Source organism: Hemitrygon akajei, chromosome 23 (assembly GCF_048418815.1).
Source record: "Hemitrygon akajei chromosome 23, sHemAka1.3, whole genome shotgun sequence".
Lineage (NCBI taxonomy): Eukaryota > Metazoa > Chordata > Chondrichthyes > Myliobatiformes > Dasyatidae > Hemitrygon > Hemitrygon akajei.
In genome coordinates this window covers 39,606,620-39,629,137 of record NC_133146.1, presented here as the reverse complement: position 1 = coordinate 39,629,137, position 22,518 = coordinate 39,606,620, and the positions used below count along the sequence as shown (strand labels likewise).

At 39.3% G+C, this 22,518-nt stretch overlaps 1 protein-coding gene across 4 annotated transcripts in view; it reads left to right on the top strand.

Annotated features, from left to right (window-relative positions):
- Window positions 1–22,518, top strand: part of LOC140715379 (exocyst complex component 6-like) — a 169,959-nt gene that overhangs the window by 102,591 nt on the left and 44,850 nt on the right. For all 4 annotated transcript variants that reach the window (XM_073027471.1, XM_073027473.1, XM_073027472.1 and 1 more), the window contains one exon: window positions 1,728–1,869. In XM_073027471.1, the coding sequence (XP_072883572.1) occupies window positions 1,728–1,869 (142 nt within the window). The remainder of the gene's footprint in view (window positions 1–1,727; window positions 1,870–22,518) is intronic.

Here is a 22,518-nt window from a genome sequence, read left to right as displayed (position 1 = left end):
CTGTTTGGTATCTAAAAATAATTGGAGAAAAGCTTAGTTTATGGGGACTTGCCCTGTTTCTATCTCTTTTTCTGTTGGCTTTTTATTAATAAAATGGCATTAGGGAAGTTTCCAGGAAATTGTGTGCAGTCAGTAGACTGATAAAACAGTTGAGGCAATATAATTGTTACTGTGCTGTAGTAGTGTAAGTGTTCCATGTACTAAAGATTATGCACTAAAATTATGCACAAGTTCATCTGTGGCACTGAAATTAAGTAGAAAATTTCGTTTCCTAATCACTGTGCTCGTTATTTTTATCCCACTCATTGCTGTAAAATCTTAACAAGCATGGTTTGCAACTGTGAGAATTGCAAGTCCTTTCTGCCTAATGCATTTAGCAAATTGATGGCCACAATGGTTAATGCAGTTACATAGATGGGTGTGTTTCAAACTAGATGCAGCATTTCTGTGAAGGTTTGAAACTAAAACTTTTGCATGTTCCAGGGGTTTTATTAAAAATACATTGATCATGACTACTTGAATTTAATTGCTATAATAAAATTGTACATTGTCCGCTTCAGAGCTGGAAGAATTTGTATATAATTCTGCTACCTATTCAAGAGTAAATCATTTTACACTTTTAACAAGGTGAATTTAAAGAAAAATCAGCTAGCACCAACTCTAGCACTGATATGAATGTTTTTTTTCCCTCTGTTTCTCAATTCAATTATTTACACAGGATGCAGTAGAGGCATTTGTACATTGCTAGATTAACAGATCTGGTCTTTTGGGTCTGGCTGGAATTTCCTACAGCTAGGTTTGCTAGAATCTTCCAGCTCTGTTTATCTGTGTTATATTTTGCCTTCTTTCCATTTCCCATAATGTTGACGTTGTGGTGGTATGACAATGTATTGCATGTTTATAATGCCCCAAAATTCATTTTTTCATTAATAGTTGTATAATTGTTACATTAGATGTATTAAAATGAGCATAAATTTGTGGCATTGAAACAAAACATTAATTTTCTAGATGAGGAATATAATTATTATTCTAGCTGATAATTCCTTACAGATCTAGTAGCACAAATCTGTGAAACTGAATGCTGTGCAAAGGGAGAAATATTAAAAAAAACAATCCTTTAGTATGAAATTCACATTCTGTCATTTGGAGGTAGCGGGAGTCGCTCCGTGTAGTATTTGTGTACACAATTTAAATGCTGAGGTAATTTTAAAGTTGGTAATATCTAATTAAATTTGTACGTTAAACCAGTGGATGACCAATTGTTACTCCTAACATCTTGGTCTTTGAGAAAGTAACATTACCTGAAAAAATGTTATCTTCATGCATACCCATTCAGCATTGTGTTTGTATTCATGTGCATACATCAATACTGTATGTATTTGTTTTTATCAGTCAGATCATAAACTACTCATGATTTTTGTTTCTCTGGTCGATCTTAATTCAACACACCTAACTTTGTTATTCTTTTACATCCCAAACTGAATATTGTTTAACTTTTTGATTACCATGATAGCAATTGGCCGCAATGATGAAATATTTTACATTCGCATTTACTTAACATCGACTTGCAATCTGTTAGATGTGTAATAAAGGGAAATGAGAATATTATGTAAATTGAGGATATTTCATCTTGATGGCACCAAATACATATACATACAGTATATGTGTAGTATGTGTAACTGTATTTTGCCTTGAGCTGATTTTACTCAATGTCTTGCTTTTTCCAGGGAAAGGTAGCCCAAACTGCATGCATGTCAGCCTGCAAGCACCTATCCACATCTATGATGCAAATGCTTCTGGATGCTGATGTGAAGCAGATAAGCATGGGAGCCATTCAGCAGTTCAACCTAGACGTAATTCAGTGTGAATGTAAGTAGAACTTGTCTGACATTAAGTGAACAAGTAATTTTAACTTTTGAAATCTAAATGAAACAAATTAATGTTAGAACTGACTAGGAGTATATCTGCTATGAGTTGAGAAGATATCAACGTAGTCCCACAAATGACTGCCCTACTTTAACTAATGTAATAACATACTGTAATTCTATATTACTCAAAATATTGCTATAAATGCTGTTTTCCTGTATTGGAGTGTTTTAAATTTTGTCTTGAATCAATAGGAATGGAAAGATAAAAAAATCCTTGGGGAATTTTTGTTTCTTTTAACTTCATGAAGTGTTTTGCCCTGCTTGTCTACTTGCACATTTCAGTTTCTCATTGTATTGTTTGCTTGTTTGTGACTCTTTTAAACTGACTGTAAGCTTTCCCTTGCTCTATGGATACTAAGGTCACTTTGACAAGCCAGAACAGTTTGTTTTGTAATTGTGACTACCATCTTTGTAGTAAGTAGTATAGAGTTTCAGTATGAGAAGTATGAGCTCTCAGAGTGATTTTTTTTTTTGAATTCATAATGATTTGTCTGGCCTTGAAATTAATTCTCTTGTGGGATTTGATCTTTTAAATAAGTACCTCTTCTAAACACTAATGCAGTTCCTTTGAGGACATTTACCCAGTGACTATCCACAATATTGACTGCTTCTATGTTTGAAGCAGACATGCAGGCAAAGTGCCCAGATGGGATTACCGGTAGTTCTGTACTGACTGTTCCTAGATGGCAAGGACCCCAGTAACACACTGTCAGTTTATTCCTTTCATACCAAGTGTGATGTTGTGATTGCCATGAATGTAGAAGCTGTAACCATTGGTACTTCCAATACCCTAAAAGTGCAACTACCATTTCTGTCCTGCACCAGCATACAGGATTTCCTTAATCACATACATTGTTCAAGTACAGCATCACATCGAAAAGGCACTTCATTCCCAAGAATTTGAGTCCCGAGAAAAGTCCTGGTTCCAAAATGGTTGCCATCTCAACACAAATGGCCCTTTGTGGCAAATCTTGTAAAGGCCGACAGTGAGGATATCCTGTTCCAATCTATTCCTGATCATCATTCAAAAAAGTTCCCCTCAGTGATCATCGGGCCAGCATTCCCTGATCAGTGAAAAGATACGAAGCTTGATATGGAGGTTGAGGGGTGACCTGATAGTGGTGTATAAGATGATGAGAGGCATTGATTGTGTGGATAGGCAGAGGCTTTTTCCCAGGGCTGAAATGGTTGCCACAAGAGGACACAGGTTTAAGGTGCTGGGGAGTAGGTACAGAGGAGATGTCAGGAGGGGTAAGTTTTTTACTCAGTGGTGAGTGCGTGGAATGGGCTGCCAGCAACAGTGGTGGAGGCGGATACGATAGGGTCTTTTAAGAGACTTTTAGATAGGTAAATGGAGCTTAGAAAAATAGAAGGCTATGGTAAGCCAAGTAGTTTCTAAGGTTGGGACATGTTCGGCACAACTTTGTGGGCCAAAGGCCCTGTATTGTGCTGTAGGTTTTCTATGTTTCTATCCAGGTGGCCAAAGAAGACTACAGCCTAACATAAGAGTACTCGAATAAGTATCCCCATTGAAACAACGAAGAGTGTGAGCTTTCTTTGTACTAAGTGCTCTCATGGGGAATCTAACCATGTGTAAAATGGCCATATTATTCTTAGCCAGTAGATTGTGCCAACCAAAGTATCCGTACCATTGCCTCTTGGAGCCACTGGGAGGCACAAGTCACAATGATCTTAAACAAGCCAGATACTTGAAATGATTAGTAATATGCCTACTTCAAAGCCCTACCACTACTCTTCAGCCAGGGGTACTGAATTGAGTTTATGTCCTGGTCTTCCTTCTCCCAGTTGTTGAAGTTCATGGGCACAAAGCAAGAATCTGCATTTTCATAGAGCCTGAGAAGGGGCAGGCCAGAACAGCATTGTTTTATTCTGTTACTTGAATAACATTAAAGGGATAGTGTGTAAATTGTGTTAATCTTAGTTCAGTTTGAACTGAGATTACTACTAGTTTACTCAGTTGATGCACTTGTTGAAAGATGTGAGTTTGACAGGCTTTTTAAGCTAATCTATTTCTAATATTTGGTTTTGATAAACCAGATGAGTTTTTAAACACTCATTCATAGGAGATTGTGTTGCTCCTTTTCATCAATATCTATAGCTTCAGGTTCTCTCCACTGAATGCCTTTTATGTTCTGCTTCTAAATCATTTACGTATTGTTTCTATAAGGAGTCTGTACATTCTCCCCATGCCACGTGGGCCTCCTCTGTGTGCTATGGTTTCCCCCAATATTCCAAAGATGTACGGGTTAGTAAGTTGCTAATGTCGGCACTGGGAGCACGGCGACACAGACCCACAGCGCGTCTTTAGACTGTGTGGGTCGTTAATGCAAATAATCCATTTCACTATGTTTCAATGTATATGTGGCAACTTATGTTAATCTTTATCATCTTGTTCTTGCAGATAACTGCAGTACATTTTGTAGATGGCATAACAGCCCTAGTGCAGTATTATTGAAAGGACTGAATGCTTAGTGTGGTGGATTTGATGAGTTGCACGAATAACTTTGATTTGGATGATGTCAAAGGTAGAGAGATGGTAAAAGCTAGAAGGGCGTATTTAAGTGGAAGGGGGGGGCTGGGAGAAGGGATCATCATTGTTGGGGAGTGAGGATTACTTGCCAAAGAAATAAGCACAGGCAGGCGGTTTGGAAGAATGGTCAACATTGTGCCAAGCCCGAAACTCTCTAAGGTGCGGTGTAAGGGGTGCAAGTGTGAGCCCATTAGTAAGGACTGATAGCTCAGCATACAGGGGGAGAGAGCAGGAGAGATGGTAAAGCCATAATGTGGGGTTGGAGCTGGAGTAAAATGGGGAAGAAAGGGTAGGAAAGGGCAGAGGCCACCAAGCCTCTTGTAAGATTGCCATCCCTTGTATCAGTTTCCCTTCCCACCTTGTTCCATCTGCCCATGGTCCCTTCCCAATCCCTTCAGCAGTCACTTAGACTTACATTGACTGACAGTCTTTTCTGTGTCCCTGACCTGATTTGACAGTGTGTACTTGTCAGCTTACACCTTTTATTTCTTTAGCAGATGCTCCTTGATCCACTAGCTTAACTAGCATCCTATTCTTGGTTCTATATTTCAGCATCTGCAGTTTATTTTGTCATCTTATGTGCCCACCCAGCCTCTTGTAAGGATTCCATCCTTTTTTTCAAGTTCCCTTGGGGTGGCTGAATTGAAGAAATTGTCAGTTCAGTGATGAGCTCATTAATACACTGGGAGATTGATTAGTTTGTGGAATCTTACAAGAAAACATTCAAAAATGGCCCCTAACTGCACAACTCTCAGTTGAAATAGCTGTTTTCAGTGCAAACAGCAGCCAGAGGTGCAGTTGCATTCTAGTCAGGGATGAAAGTGAGCATGGACAAAATTGTAGCATCCAAAGAGAAACCTGCCTGGCCGAACAAATTGTGTTACAGTTGTGGCAGGTGCTCATGTACACCAGACCAATGTGGGTTTAAAGGCAAAACCTGCAGAAAATGCAACAAAGTAGGACACATACTAAAGAGTATGTTGGACAGATAAAAAATAAATGGACTACACAGGGAAGAGAAAAAGATAAAAGGTCAAGTTGCAGTTTCAAAAAGTACACTAATCTGCATGTTGATGGAAAAAAAACTGATAATGGTGAGAGTGACACAGGATTGGATAGTCTTGACAGCTACAACATAATTAGTGATCTATTTGCATGCCATATCCCCAACACTTGAGTCATCTGAAAGTGAATTTATTTAAGGTACTGGATAATGCAATGGTGTTGAAGGGTGGCATTGGGAAAACTCACATAAAGGGTAAACTAGTGTTAAAGTGCCGCACAAGTTTTACAAAGCCTGCCTGGTTCCTTGTGTACTCTCCATGATAAAGTAGCCAGTAAGCTAGATTGTATAGAGGCTGAAGGGATTCATTCCAGCCTTGTGTATAGCCCATGGACAATAGCACTGGTCCCAGTAACCAAGAAGAGTGGGTTTATCAGGAGATTTTAAGGTCATCATCAATCTAGTACTGAAAGTAGATTGATACTCTCTGCCCAGGACAGAGAATATCTTAGCAAACCTTTCTAGAGGAAAACACTTCAGCAAAGTAGACTTCACTGAGGCCTACCTACAGATGCAGGTGGAAGAAGAGTCCAAAGTATTTCTCACCATAAACAGTCGCAAAGGGCTTTATCACCATAATAGACTTACTTTTGAGCAGAGGTGATCCAAAGGGAAACCAGAAAAGAGCTAACACTCTCAGGTTTACATAGGCACCCAATATGGCTGGAATGTGCAGCAGCAACTCCAATTCCCTCAGTTTTACCAATGCTAGGATGAACTTGCTTTTGAATGGGAGTTGCCTGTGTAGGGATTGAGAGTTGTACCATCCAAGCTGAGAGCTAAAGTGTTGGAAGCGCTACATGCTGGTCATCTATGTATGGTCAACATGAAAGTGTTGGTGCATAGCTCGCTATGCACTGTTTGGGATGCAGAAGATGCCAAGAGCACTGCCTATCCATCTCTAGGAATGGCCTGCATTGCCCTGGCAGTAGATTCATGTGGATTTTACTGAACCATTCATGGGTACATATTTCTTGGTAGTAGTGGATGCAGCTACAAAATGGCCAGAAGAGTTCCCAATAGTCTCCACTGCAGCCTCGCACATTGTCGATGTGCTGAGAAGCCTCTTCTCAAGGACTGGTTTCATCATGCACTTAATCAGTGATAATGAGTCACAGTTTGTTACGGAACAGTTTCAGTCATTCCTGAAAATGAATGGAATAAGACCTATTACATTTGCACATACCCAGCTACAGATTGCTTAACGGTTGTCCAGAGCCTGAAGAATGTACTGCAAGCAATGTCAGCAGAACACACTACACTGACACTATATATACTAGAGAGTAATACATTACTTATTTGAGTTGAGATACATTCTGTGTTGAATTGGAAGTTACAGCTAAGCAGGGAGGAGTGTAATTTATTATTTCAGTAATATTGTAAATTTATTTAAGCATTCTTGTTTACATAATCATTAAGGGTTATGGAAAAAGTACGTGGAGTAAGTCATTACACTATCACGTTATATGTGTGCACCCCACTAAAGAAAAGGCAAGTAAAATGAAGTAGACCTGTTCCCAGCTCCCGTGTTTTAGTTTCGATTAAGTTTTTGGAGTTGCAAAACATTAACACCTCATCCTGCTATGGGGCACTGGTATGATTGTTGCCCTTTTGAGCAGATGAGAGCCTCTGACTGCAGCAATGAGAAATCGACTATGTCCTTGTACATTCGCACTAGTTGACACAGGTTTTCAGTGCTCTACCAGGTATACCATCAGGGCCTGAAGCCTTGCAAGCGTTCACCCTCTTGAAAAATGTTTTGATGTTGGCCACCGAGAAAGATCGTGTTGTCACCAGATTCACACAGGTGAAATTTTGTTCTCCCTTTCAAACAGTGCATAAAAGGTATTGAGCTCATCTGGAGGTGAACCATTAGTCATTCATGTTAGGTTTCGCTTTGTAGTAAATAATGGCCTGCATACCCTACCAGAGTTGATCTGCATCCCATTCTGTCTCTAGCCTCAATCAGAATTGTCTTTTGCATCCATAATTTTTACCTGAATGGCTTGTATAGTTCTGGATCACTGGCCTTGAATGCCTCAGATTTAACCCTTGGCAAACTACTAATCTCCTGGTTCATCCATGGCCTTTAAGTACTATGTATCTGGCATGTCCTCGATGGCAAACACTCTTGCACCCAGTTTTTGAAGTCGGTGTTATATTCATTCAGACTTGAAGATGAATCCCAGAATATTGTCCAGTCCACCAACTCAAAACAGTCCTGTAAGTGCTTCTACACCTCCATTGATCATGCCTCGGTCCTCACCACTGGTGCTGCGGTCTTTAGTCTTTGCCTATACGCTAGGAGTAGAGGTACAGTCAGGTGATCAGACTTCCCAAAGTGCGGAATGGCATGGAAAGCATTCCTGATGGTGGTATAACAGTGGTCAAGTGTGTTGGCTCCTCTGGTTCCACAGGTAATATGTTAGTGGTAGTTGTTTAGAGACTTCTTTAAGCTGGCCTGGTTGAAATCTCCTGCAGCAATGGGGAAGGCATCAGTGTGCACAGTTTCGTGCCTGCAGATACGTTGGTCAGTTCCCACCACTGCCTGCCTGATGTTGTCCTGAGGTGGAATGTACACCACTACCAAGAAACTGCTACGGTTAGTGAGATGTGGGCATGCTATCTGGAAGCGTGGCAACATTTGCAACTGTCCAGCACCATCTTAACTGACTTGATGCAAAATGACACGTTGCTATGTACATGTGACAGATAAAGGTAATCTTTAATTTTTAATAGTCCTGCACAGTCCATGATGCTGTCTTCCCTGGGAGGTCAGTTACCAGCTCACCAGCAAGGCTCAGGGCCTCTCCCATTGAGTGACTGTCAGCTGATGAGTATCTGTCACCAGCCATGCCAGCTATCAAAGCTGCTGTTTAAATTGAATGTTAAAATGTTTTTGACATTCATAACATTGAAAATCATCCAGCACCAATCAGAATGTTGTGCTGAATTATGCTTAACTGGGTAATAGCTAATTCATGTCTTGAATTAAAACCCCCAAAACATCCTGAAGGTCAAATGCTACACTCGTCCCTTACAGCTTGTTCCTTGGCTTTACTGCAGGGAGTTTGGATAAAAAAAATGGTTCCCTTTTAAATTGTTTTTAAACTTGCAAGCGCATGAGTTACTTTAGTGTTTTAATATTTTTTGTTTTAAATACTTCTTTCACTTTAAATTGTTTTAAAATGTCTCTGCCAATCAGAATCATTCAAATTGTTCCAAGGCCTTTGAAAGTGACTACTCATCATGAGGCACCAGGGCACTTTTGGGATGGTCACTACGCGGCAAAAAGCTTAGTCACCCTCAGAACTCAGTACACTTTGTAGATGGTATCCAAAAACAGTGCCAGTATTTTTGAGTCTGTATCCAGAATAAGTAAGTCCATACAAGCCTGGTTTTCAGGTGGCAAATCTAGGCAAAAGGGCAATTCTAGGATGCTTTTGTTTATTTTTTAAATATTTGGAGTACAACCTTAAAATCACACTGAAAGCAATTTTTTAAACTTTTTAAATTTACTTAAATTCACTCTTCTTTAGTAGTTGATTTCTCCAATTCATTTTCATAAGCCTATTGCCAAGTTAACCCAGCGAGGCTTCAGCAGGCAAATCTCTCAGCCTGCGACTTTGGAAATCTGTGGAAGTTTTCCTTTTTGACTCCGTGAGATGCAGGTGTTCTAGAGCCAAAGCCTCCACTGAGTCTGAAGACACGCTTTGCTTATGAATAGCCCATTTAAGGACACATTGTGAAAGATCATCCTAATGTTTATGTTCAGAAAGGCTATTAATTTTGTATTTGCAGTTGTACTATTCCTCTTTGAAATCACGAGCAAAGATTGTCTTTCTTTGTGCAGAGAAAATCAAATGTGAAATGTAAATCTGCGTGCTCATGCTGCTTTCAGTGATTCATGAGTCTGAAAAAATTTGCAGGTATAAAGATGTGTACGAGATGCTGACATCTTTTGTCATCATATCTTCAGAACAAATGTGTTGAATTTGTATAAGTAGTGCATTTGTAGATTTTTTTCAGTATATTTTTATGCAACATCTGTTCTGTTTATATATTGAAGAATACTTTGCAAACTATGTGAAATTGCTACTGGAAATGTCTTTCAATTTAATTTTGCTTAAAGGAATCATTTTTTAGTCATTTGTTTTATATTTTCAAAATTGAATTGGTAAAATTTTGAATTCAGACCCACAGCACAGTAACCAGTTAAAACTTTGTACATTTATGGCTACTGTAGGATGTACATTCCAGTTGTCACCATGCTGTCTGTGATTTATGTTTGAACTTAACGCCCTGCTCCAGTCTTTTTGTATGATGTTTTCAGGATTAATGATCACAGCAGTGACATTTCCATTAGCACCCTGTGTGTGCAAATAACTCACAAGTGGCAGCTAGCTTCCTTTACTGTAATTGATAAATGCGCTTAAGGGTTTAACGTGCATGGGAGGAATGGCATCTACTGAAAAGTCAAGTAATATCTGAATGTCAGCTGGGTTCAAAACTAACGCCTTCTTTGTAAACAATTATTACACAAGTCAACCTCAAATGCAGAAGCTTAAACTGCTTTTTTCATTCTCAGAAACAAATTTAAAAACACTCAATTTAGTTTATCATTCAACTTTTTCACAAAGTTGCAGCTTGTGTGTATGTCCAGAAAATTTTTCATAAGGGTAATGATTTATGTATGTATTTATTTATTTATTTGGCACGATGCATCCGAATTTATTCAGATGGCAAAGCGCATGCTCGACATGTATTTGGACGTGGCTGGCTTCAAATAATTTATCACATACATGGCTAACAAAATGTGTAGACCACTTGTGCAGTTAAGTCTGATTCAGCATAATGTAAAGGTAATGAAAAGTTTATCTTTTCCATTACCATGGAGTTTGATGCTGTGACCCTCTTTTCAGGTTAAGTTCACTTTAAATTTTTGATTTGCCTGTCCTTCCATCATTTACGGCTCAACTCCTCTTTGCTGCAAACCTCCATATTAAACAAGACCCCGGCATCATCTGTTATTAAACAAAATCAAAAATTATTTGGATCCACGCCAAATTCACTACTGGCTCTGGAACAGCTATACTGTATGCACAATGAGTATTGCAGCTGAGCCTCCCTGCAAAGAAACAATTGATTCACAACACATGTAGCAGTTTCTGTTCCATTTTTGTTAAAGGAACAAATTTCAGTATTTATTTTGAAATGCAGTTCTTGGTCTCAGATTCTTTATCAGTCTTCACGGCAGTGGATAATCCACACTTTCTCCTCACACCGGAGAAAATGGCTTTTATTCGCAGTCAAGTGTTGGCTCCTGTTATGAACAACAATTGTGTGGAATGATACTGCAAAGCACATATTTCCACTGAAATATTGGTCTACAAAAGTAGTTGAGTAAATATATAAATCTGCACTGGCAGGTGAATATCCTGGAGGGGTTATTTTATGTGGACCAGCAAAGGAGAGTTTAAACTAGTCTGTTTGGCAAGCTAAGAGAGGAGGTAGAGTTGCATTATTCATTGGTGAAACTGTCACAGTGGTACTGGGGGAAAATGTCAAGCAAAGCCAAGCTGGGGGTGATCACTTTTAGATTATACAATATGCCCCTCAAAACTTGGTAGGGATTATAAAAAGTGTACTGAAATTGTGTATAGGTGTAGGAATAAGCAGTTTAACACTAAGTAATTTTAATTTCTTTAATTTTGACTGGAGCTGCGGTTGTGCTAAGGGATTCAAAGGGGCAGAATTTAAGTGTGTCCAAGAAAGCCAAGTGCAGATTATCATGCTGTGGCATGTGCTACACTCAATCTCCTCTTGAAAATGAGATTAAGGAAGTGGGTGATGTCACTCGGAGCATTTTGAGTACAGTGACCATATTTATATTAGTTTCAAGATAAATATGGGGGAAAAAAAACTAGACTGATACTCAAGTTAGTCCAAATTGAAGGAGGCATAATTTTGATGGTATTACACAGAAATTCAAAGTTGATTTGGGAGAGGGTGTTGGCAAAAGAACACCTGGCAAGTGGGAGGCTTTTAAAAGTGAGATAGGCAATGTTCAGGGTCAGCATGTTCCAATTGGAGTTTAAGGCAAGGCTGGCAGGATCAGGAAACCCTAGTAGATGAAGTGTATTGAGGCTCTGCTCAGTTTTATTTTTAAAGAAGCTTATGTCAGGTATAGGCAAATAGGATCAAGCTGGTCCTTTGAATAGAATAAAGGATTTAAGAATACACTTTAAATGGAAATTAAGAGGATGTATATGCGGGCTGGTGGTGTAGTGGCTCCAGCGCCAGACTTCGGAGCGAAGGCTCCCCAGTTTGAATCCAGCCGGCTCAAAAAACCTGGAGAGGGATGGGCTCCACCAGGTTTCAGATGCCCAAGACAGGCCATATGATGAGCAATCACCAAACAAAAAAAACGGTGCAAAAAGCTTGTCATGATGGTGCCCCGACGACTCCATGAGGAGTTAAGGGCGCACGCGCGTACAAAAATTTAGGCACCCTGGTCAAAATTTCTGTAACTGTGAATAGCTAAGCGAATAGAAGTTTACCTGGCTTCCAAAAGGCATAAAGTTAAAGATGACACATTTCTTTAATATCTTAAGCAAGATTACTTTTTTATTTCCAACTTCTACAGTTTCAAAATAACAAAAAGAAAAAGGGCCCGAAGCAAAAGTTTGGGAACCCTGTATGGTCACTACTTAGTAACACACCCTTTGGCAAGTATCACAGCTTGTAAACGCCTTCTGTAGCCAGCTAAGAGTCTTTCAGTTCTTGTTCGGGGGATTTTCACCCATTCTTCCTTGGAAAAGGCTTCTAGTTTTGTGCGATTCTTGGGCCATCTTGCATGCACTGCTCTTTTGAGGTCTATGCACAGATTTTCGATGATGTTAGGACTGTGAGGGCCATGGTAAAACCTTCAGCTTGTGCCTCTTGAGGTAGTCCATTGTGGATTTTGAGTTGTGTTTAGGATCATTATCCTGTTGTAGAAGCCATCCTCTTTTCATCTTCAGCTTTTTTACTGAGGGTGTGATGTTTGCTTGCAGTATTTACTGGTATTTAATTGAAGTCATTCTTTCCTCTACCAGTGAAATGTTCCCCGTGCCACTGGCTGCAACACAAGCCCAAAGCTGTGTTTAACAGTTTGAGAGGTGTTCTTTTCATGAAATTCTGCACCCTTTTTTCTCCGAACACATCATTGCTCATTGCAGCCAAAAAGTTCTATTTTAACTTCATCAGTCGACAGGACTTGTTTCCAAAATGCATCAGGCTTGTTTAGATGATCCTTTGCAAACTTGTGGTGCTGAATTTTATGGTGAGGACACAGAAAAGGTTTTCTTCTGATGACTCTTCCATGAAGGTCATATTTGTGCAGGTGTCACTGCACAGTAGAACAGTGCACCACCACTCCAGAGTCTGCTAAGTCTTTCTGAAGTTATTTTGCAGTCAAATGGGGGTTTTGATGTGCCTTTCTAGCAATCCTATAAGCTGCTCTCTCGGAAAGTTTTCTTGGTCTTCCAAACCTCAAATTGACCTCCACCATTCCTGTTAACTGCCATTTCTTAATTACATTATGAACTAAAGAAACAGCTACCTGAAAACACTTTGCTATCTTCTTATAGCCTTCTCCTGCTTTGTGGGCATCACTTCTTTCAATTTTCAGAGTGCTAGGCAGCTGCTTAAAGGAGCCCATGGCTGCTGATTGTTGGGACGAGTTTTGAGGAGTCAGGGTATTTATAAAGCTTTGAAATTTGCATCACCTGGCCTTTCCTAATGATGACTGTGAACAAGCCATAGCCCTAACCAGCTAATTAAGGTCTGAGACCTTGGAAAAAGTTATCTGAGAGCTCAAATCTCTTGGGGTGCCCAAACTTTTGCATGGTGTTCCTTTCCTTTTTTCATTCTTAAATTGTATGAAACAAAAATAATACACTGATCTTAAAATGTTGAAAAGAATGTTTCATCTTTAACTTTATGACTTTTGGAGATCAGTTCATCTACTCACTTAACTATTCACAGTAACAGAAATTTTGACCGGGGTGCCCAAACTTCTGCATGCCACTGTAAATGGGGCATGAGATATCTCTAACCTAGTGTGTTTTGAATAACATATCCCTCGTAGGTAAGCTGAAGGAGAATCCTAAAATATTTTCTGAAGTATATTAAGAGCAAAAGGTAACTAGGGAGAGAGATCACCTTAGATCACATGCAAAATACAAACACCTTTGTCAGGATGCTGTTTGTTGACCATAGCTCACTGTTTAATACCATCATTCCCACAATCCTAATTGAGAAGTTGTAGAACCTGGGCCTCTGTACCTCTCTCTGCAATTGGATCTTTGACCTCCTAACCAGAAGACCACAATCTGTGTGGATTGGTAATAATATCTCCTCCTCGTTGAAGAGCAACACTAGCACACCTTGGGTGTGTGCTTAGCCTACTACTCTACCGATGACTGTGTGGCTAGGTATAGCTCTATAAATTTGCTGATGATACAACCATTATTAGTAGAATCTCAGATGGAGATGAGAGGGTGTACAGGAGCAAGATATACCAGCTAGTTGAGTGGTGTCACAGCAACAAACTTGCACTCATTATTAACAAGTTGAAAGAGCTGATTGTGGACTTTCAGAAGGGTAAGATGAGGGAACATGAACAAATCCTTATAGAGGGATCAGAAGTAGGGAGAGTGAGCAAGTTCCATGGTGTCAAGAACTCTGAGGATCTAACCTGGTTCCAATATACTGATACAGCTATAAAGAAGGCAAAACAGCGGCTGTATTTCATTAGGAGTTTGAGATTTGGTTTGACAACTAAAACACTCAAACTTATATAGATATGGAGAGCATTCTGACAGGCTGCATCACTGAATGATGTGGGGGGGGGGGGGGTGTTGTGGGCTACTGCACCAAAAGAAGCTACAGAAAGTTGTAAAATTAGTCAGTTCCATCTTGGGTACTAGCCTCCATGATACCCAAGACATCTTCAAGGAGCAGTGTCTCAGAAATACAATGCCCATTATTAAGGACCCCCATCACCCTGGACATCTACTCGTTGTTATCATCAGGAAGGAAGTACAGAAGCCTGAAGGCACACACTTAGCAATTCAGGAACAGCATCTTCCCCTCTGCCATAAGATTCCTAAATGGATGTTGAACCCATGAACACTACCTCTCTTTTTTAAGGTATTATTTGTTTTTGCACTATTTTTGTCTATATATTTACTGTAATTGATTATTCTTCCTTTCTATATTATCATGTATTGCATTGAATTGCTGCTGCTAAGTTAACAAATTTCTCAACACATACCAGTGATAATAAACCTGATTTTGAAGTAGACCCTTAAGGAACACCATGTTGATCACTGTGTGGAGCCATGAGAAATGAGTGACATCCTTAATATTACTTGTCTATAATTAGAAGGATTTGAAAGTTAGTTACCTATGAAAGAAGTGGTCTTGGTAGACTTGAAATGCATAAATGTGTATAAATCTGCACGGCCCGACCAGGTGTATCTTAGAACATCGTGGGAAATGAGGATATTGCTGGTGACGTGGCAGAAATTTTTGTATCTTTGTTGGCCATGATTGAGATACCAGAAATCTGGAGAATAGCTGATGATGTACCTCTTTTTAAAAAGGTGCAAGTAAAGTTCAGGGAACTACAACCTGGCAGGCCTTAATGGCTTTGTTCATTGGGATTATGTTTCATAAATTTGTTTTTAATGGAGGTAATCAAGAGAATTTATAAGGGCTAGGCAGTGGGTTTTGTCTATATCGATAACTTTAAGTTCATGTATGACTAAATGTTCCACAACTTGTATCAACCATGGTTCCTTCACCCTACCATCCTTTCCCTGCCTCAAGTCAGTTCTTTCCCTGCCATCGATGAGAAGCCCATGCAAGGGCTCCCTAAACAACCTCCAAACTTCTGTTGTGCATTTTCCTGACTACACTAAGCATGGTTAACTTAACATTTACAGCACCAGTAACCTAGGTTCAGTCTGCTGCTGTCTGAGTTTGTATGTTCTCCATGTGACCACATGGGTTTCCTCTGGGTGCTCTGGTTTCCTCCCACATGCCAAAGATGGGGTAGTAAGCTAATTGGGCAACATGGGCTCATTAGGCTGGATGAGCCTGTCCATGTTCTATCGGTAAATAAATATTTCAAATTTGCACTCTGAAGTTCCTACCTAATAGCATCATAATTTGCCCTGCCCAAATTAAACACTTTCCCATATAATCTGCTCCTATCTCTATCCATGGCAAGTTTATCTGTATAGCACTTTTCAAACACAAGGCAGTTCAAAGTGCTTTACATAAGAACAAGATATAAAAATCAAACATCAAATTTCAGACAATATATGAGAATAAAATCACACAAAAAGAGAAATGATAAATAGAAGTTACCGTGCAGGAGATTCTAATTGAAAGCTACAGTGAAAAGAAAAGTTTTAAGCTTCAGTTTAAAGGAGCTTAAAGTTGGGGCAGACTTCGGATCAACTGGAAGGTTATTCCAGATGTGTGGTGCTTAGTAACTAAAAGCTGCTTCAGCATGTTTAGTTTTGACCTTGGGGATGGTAAGCAAACCCATTCCAGATGACCTGAGAGCTTAGGAAGGTTCATAATGCAGTAAGAGATCGGAGATGTATTTTGGCCCTAGACCATTCAGTGCTTTATAAACCAAAGTAATATTTTAAAGTCAATCCACTGGACAGGAAGCCAGTGTAGCGATCTGAGAAGTGGAGTGATATGTTCTTCTTTCTCGGTCTTAGCGAAGATCCTAGCAGCGATGTTCTGAATGAGCTGCAGCTGTCTGAAGGATTTTTTACAGAGACCTGTGAAAATGACATTAAAGTAGTCAAGCCTACTAAAAATAAATGCATGGATGAGTTTTTCTAGATCTTGCTGAGACAAAGCCCTTTAACTCTCGCTACATTTTTAAGTTGGTACTAGGCTGACTTTGTAATTGTCTTAATGTAGCAGTTAAAATTTAAATCAGTGTCCATCATAACACCAAGGTTTCTGGCTTGGTTTGTGGCCTGTAATGACAGGGATTCTAAATGAGCACTAAACTTTAATTGGGCTTTTATTGGCACCAAAAGCAAATATTTCAGTTTTCTTTGTTTTGACTCATCCAGTCGTTGAGGATTTGTTCAAGGCCTATGCAGGGATACTGTAGCTAAGGCTATGGCAAAGATCAGGGAGTTGTGGTCACTGCATATACTCACCCAGTGAGAGACCTGACCAGTATGACCTCATTTCTAATATCTCAATACATGAGATCCAGAATAAGGTGACAGATCTCAATACATGCGATCCAGAATAAGGTGACAGATCTCAATACATCAGATCCAGAATAAGGTAACCAATTGGGTATAGAGTTGGTTTGGTGGTAGAAGCCACTGGGTGGTAGTGAAGGATTGTTTTACAGATAGGACACCTGTAAGCATGGTGTGCTACAGGGATTGGTGTTGGGCCCTTTATTATTCATCAAATATTAGTAATTTTGGAAGACAATCCAGGTAGCTTGATTAGTAAGTTTATAAATGACACCAAAATTGGTGACATTAGTGTACAATGAAGAAGATGATTTAAGGTTACAAAAGGATAGATCAGCTGGGAAAGTGGGCAAGTTGCATTTAACTGAGATGGTTATGGAGAGATTTATTTTGGAAAATGAATCAAGCTGGGATATAGTGAATGGCAGGGTCCTAGAGGGTGTTATTGAGCAACAACACTTAGTGGGATGGGGAGACATGTAGATCCATGAAAGTGGCAACGTGTGGACAGAGTGGTGAAGAATTATATGGTATGCTTCCCTACATTGAACATAGCAGCAAACAATTTGCTGGAGGAACTCAGTGGGTCAAACAGCATTTGTGGGGGAAATGAGGAGCTGAGGGAGGGAGAAATCTCCCTCTTCTCCCTGCTCCTCACAGATGCTGTTAAGTCCACTGTTTTTCCAACATTTTGTTTGTTGATCCATAATTTTAACTTCTGTCTGTGTCTCCATTGAATATAGAAATATGTTGCAGTTGTACAAATTATTGGTTAGCTTGCACTTGGAGCGTTGTGTGCAGTTCTGGCCGCACATTATAGGAAGAATGTGGTTGAGCTAGAGAAGGTACCGAAAATGTTTTCGGGGGTGTTGCTGGATTGGGGTTTTGACTTGAGTGATTGGTTAGGTTCTAGCTTTCCCTAAAGCAAAGGAGACCAAGGGGTGACCCTATAGACGTTTATAAAATTGAGGTGTATAGATGGTACAAAATCTTGTTTATTTTTTGCAGGTAGTTAAGTCTAAAACTAGAGGGCATGTGTTTTTAAGGTGAGAGGGTAAAGGGATCTGAGGGGCAAGTTTTTCTACACAGACTGATTAGATATATTGAACAAGCTGTCGGAGAAGGTGGTAGAGTCAGGTACAATTACAACATTTATTTAGATGCATATTTTGATAGGAAAGGTATGGAGGGATGTGGACAAAATTCAAGTAAATGGGATTACGATTGATGGACAATTTGGATTGAAAGGCTGGTTTCCAAATTATATAACTATAACTTGAGATGCAAGAGACTGCAGATGCTGGAATCTAGAGCAACAAACAATATTGTACATATTCATTGGGTCAGGCAGCATCCATTGAGGGAAATGTACCATTGACATCTTGGGTCTGGACCCTTCATCTGGAGTCCAGTTGTCCAGATAGAAGATATTGACACAAAACCTTAGTGGTTAGTGCAATCCTCATATGGCTTGAGGTGTCAGAGTTCACAGTTTAATTCCCACATCATCTGTAAGGAGTTTGTACATTCCTCCCTGCGAATGTGTGGGTTTCCTCTGGGTGCTCCGGTTTCCTCCCATATTCTAAAGACATATGGGTTAGTAGGTTAATTCATTATTGCAAATTGTCCTGTAATGAGGCTAGGGTTAAATAGGTGGGTTGCCGGGTGGAAGGGCCTGTTACATGCTCTATCACTAATTACCGTAGATTCCGGACTACAGAGCGCACCTGATTAAAAGCCGCTGGCTCTAATTTTAGAAATAAAATCAATTTTTTACTTGTAAAGGCCGCACTGGATTTTCGGCCGCAGGTGTCCCACGTTGTAATATGAGATATTTACACAGAAAGATATTACACGTGAGGATTTTTTAACTTTTAATTAAATCCATATGGTAACAAAAACAAATACATATTGCAAATGCTTTTTTTCGAACCGTGCCAGTAACGCGGCTACTTTTAAATATACGTTGCGTATACTTCTTTACTGAACAACATTCCAATATCTCCTAACGACTGGTAAAAAATATATATACTGCAGCCTACCAGGAAAAGTTATTGATCGCCTTTAACTTAAAAGCAGCGTTTTCGCTCCGCCGCTCGACCCCCGCCGTCCCGTTTATCGCAAACCGGTATCCCACAAGACGCGGCGAAACCGGGTGTGACGTCATAGCATCCCGCGATGTAGTACAGAAAACAAATATAGTTAAAACTCTTCTAACTTTAACTAGAAAATGAATTACTAAGCGAAAATATTATAAACTAAATAACTGCCATAAAGGCAGCACAATGCTTTTCTTCGAGTGTTTTCCATGTTGATGAGGGTGAGTACAAATGACTGATTTACAATAATTTAATTGTGAAAGTGCGCTTGATTTATCGTACAATTTCATTGGACCTCTGTGAACTACTCATCAATTTTATTGGTCTACTGTTACGAGGCAAAATGTTTACGAGGCGGCATGAAAAAAAATCATGCATTAGCCGCTCTGGATTAAAGGCCGCAGAGTTCAAAGCTGTTCAAAATGTGGGGAAAAAAGTAGCGGCTTAAAATCCGGAATCTACGGTAACTAACTTAATTTGTTCGTTTTCCACTAGTTGCTGCCGGACTCCAAGTTCCTCCCGCATTTTATTTGTTGCTCAATAAATAAGTAGTCTGGTTCTGAATTGTACAGTATAAACAATCCAGTATTGTTAGGACATCTGGTCCAGTGCTCATTGTCATTAAGCTTTTGTCCATGTTGCTTTTTTGGTGCAGATTGGTGCAAGTAGTCTGAGACCATATGTGATACAACTTTCTGACTTTCGTTAGCAAGGTCAAGAGTGACAGAGGCTCTTGCTGCCTAGTGGAACCATCCCTGTTTATGTATCAAACAATAACAATACTGAAGGTGAACAGTAATTATCACTGAAGTAGTCTAAGTAATGCACAGTGTCCCTTTGAAATTTTCGCTGCAACATAGCTTGTCCTGCTTTTGTAATCCATCTGTATGCCAGGTAAAGCACATGGTTCTGCTTCATGGGTGCACTAAACCAAAAGTCACTTACTTCAGGTTAAGTTGCATTATGTTAATCAATTCCTGATTAGTTTCACGTGGTTCTATATATTGCCACCAAGTTATTTAGTGCTCATTTCCTTCAATTCCTGTACACTGACAATAATCTTAATACCTGCGAGGGTGAGATACTTGGTATTTCCCTTTTCCTTTGAACAAAGGATGTATCTTTTCCATCTCTGTTAATACTCTCATAACTGTGTGATCCTTTCCGATTGCATTTATGTCCATCTTTAATTAGGGTGTTTTACCAGTGGTGTTTTTCCAGATTCAAGAAGACTATCTTTTGATATATAAATGAAATTCATACTTTTTAATATTCATGTAGCTTTTTTTCAAATTATTAGTATGGATATTTAAGCAAACATACTTTCAATCTTGGTTCAAGAATTTTGTTTGGAAGAATAAATCCACATTACTATGTATTAGTACAAAGCAACAGCTTAATTTGATGTTGTGAAAAATGTCACCAGCTTTTGAACACCTCAGCACCACTGACTGTAGAATCTAAAAGTTGACCTCAACTGATTTGACTTTTAGGAAAATATAGAACAGATCTGAATTACTTGTCAGTGGTTCTATACTAGTTTTATATACATCAGTTCTCAAGACTATAGGTACTACATCCTCATATCCTAGTTTAGGTCCCCATTCCAGCTCTGATGAAGGGTCTTGACCCAAAATGTTGACTTTTCATTCCCCTCCATAGGAACAGCCTGGCTGGCTGAGTTCCTCACACATTTTGCGTGTGCCTTTGGAAAATATCAAATCATGCTCAAAGCTGGTTAGATGGCTTGTCAAATTTACACTCCTTAATCACTTTCTAAGGTACACCTCATTAATGCAAATATCTGATCAGTCAATCGTGTGGCAGCAACTTAGTGCATAAAAAGCATGCAGGCATGGTCAGAAAGTTCAGTTGTCAGACAAAACATCAGGATGGGGGAAGAAAGGTGATATAAATAACTTTGACTATGGAATTATTGTTGGTGCCAAACGGTATGGGGTTTGAGTATTTCAAACACTGCTGATCTCCTGGGATTTTAATGCACAATGGTCTCTAGAGCTTAAAGAGAATAGTGCAAAAAATATCCAGTGCGTGGCAGTTCTATGGGTAAAAACGCCTTGTTATTGAGAGGGGTCAGAGGAGAATGGCTGGACTGATTCAAGCTGACATGAAAGCGACAGTAACTCAAATAACTATATGTTAAAACAGTGGTATTTAGAAGAGCATCTCTGAACGCACACACAGCATGCTCAATTTTGAAATGGATGGGCTACAGCAACAAAAGACCATGAACGTGTTTTAGTGTGGCCACTTTATTAGGTGCAGGGGGTACCTAATAAAGTGGCTACCGAGTGTATACAATATTGATCTTATCAGAGTGGAAAGCTGGAGGTCCATTCCATAAATTTTTCAACTGTTTCTTAGATGACCATTAAATTAATTTGTACATTCAGAAAATCTGGATTAGCCTATGTACTTTCACCAAAATGTGTGTTAAATTAGCAGCAGTTGAAGCCATTTTGCATTTGCCATGCATGCCTCGCAGCTGGAGTGTATCTTCACTGTAAAGAATACTTTCCCTTCATTGTGGTTATTACTTGGTCAGCCTCCAGCAGTGTAGAGAATTTGATTTGTAGAAGAAAGGAAGATTACCTGTTTTACTGGGAATGTTGTCTTTTTCTCTCCGGGGCACCTTCCACAAGCACCAAAACTTCCACCCAGCTGTCCCTCGGATCTTAACGGGAATGCAAATAATGGATCTGTCTTATTCAGGAAATGCCTTGGGATAAAGACAAATTGAGCTTCAGGCCAGAGCTCATGTTGAATATTATGTAAAAGTCAGTATGGTCACATGGGTGCATCACTATCATCATGACATCGCAAAATGTTTTGAGAGAACGTATCCCTTTGTGTGATTATTTTCTAGCCAATCCATAGTTTAAAGGAGTATGGGGAAAAGGTTGAGAGAAGATTCAATTTACAGGTCGTAATTTTAAAATGAAAATAATTAAATGTGACTTAAGTGATGCAGCATAGAAACAAAAGATTTCTTCTATAGGCGCCATTCTTTAAATTGGTATCATGGCTTTTATGAGAACAGATAGTTCAATTTCCTACCTTGCATGGATTATAATGGTGTGAAAGGAAAGTGTTTCAGTAGCCTCTAATTGTGGGATTTCCAATTGGTCAAGCTTTCTGTTCTTTCAGTCATTTTAACTACCTTTCTTAAATGTCTTATATTAAATTATCAGAAATGTCTTGCATGGCAAGAACAGACATACCAGTTAAGTACAGATTGTAGTGCTTAGAGCATTCCACCTGTTGTCTGCAAGTTAAGCAAGTTCCCACCCTACTGTCTGTCTTTAATTGCAGTTTGGCTAGAGGTAGCATTTTTATTGAGCAGATGCTATAACAAAGCAGATGTTTAAAAAATATGTTGACAGCCATGGAATTGGTATTTTCTTAAAATGCTTTTGTAGTCATTCACCCTGTGGACCAGAAATTGAGGTGAAAAATCTGTCAATTTACTAACTTCAGCATAATCACATTTTGTAAAGTATGTATTCATGATTGCATAGAAATGTTATATTACGATGCCTGGTTAATGTTATTGAACCACATCTAA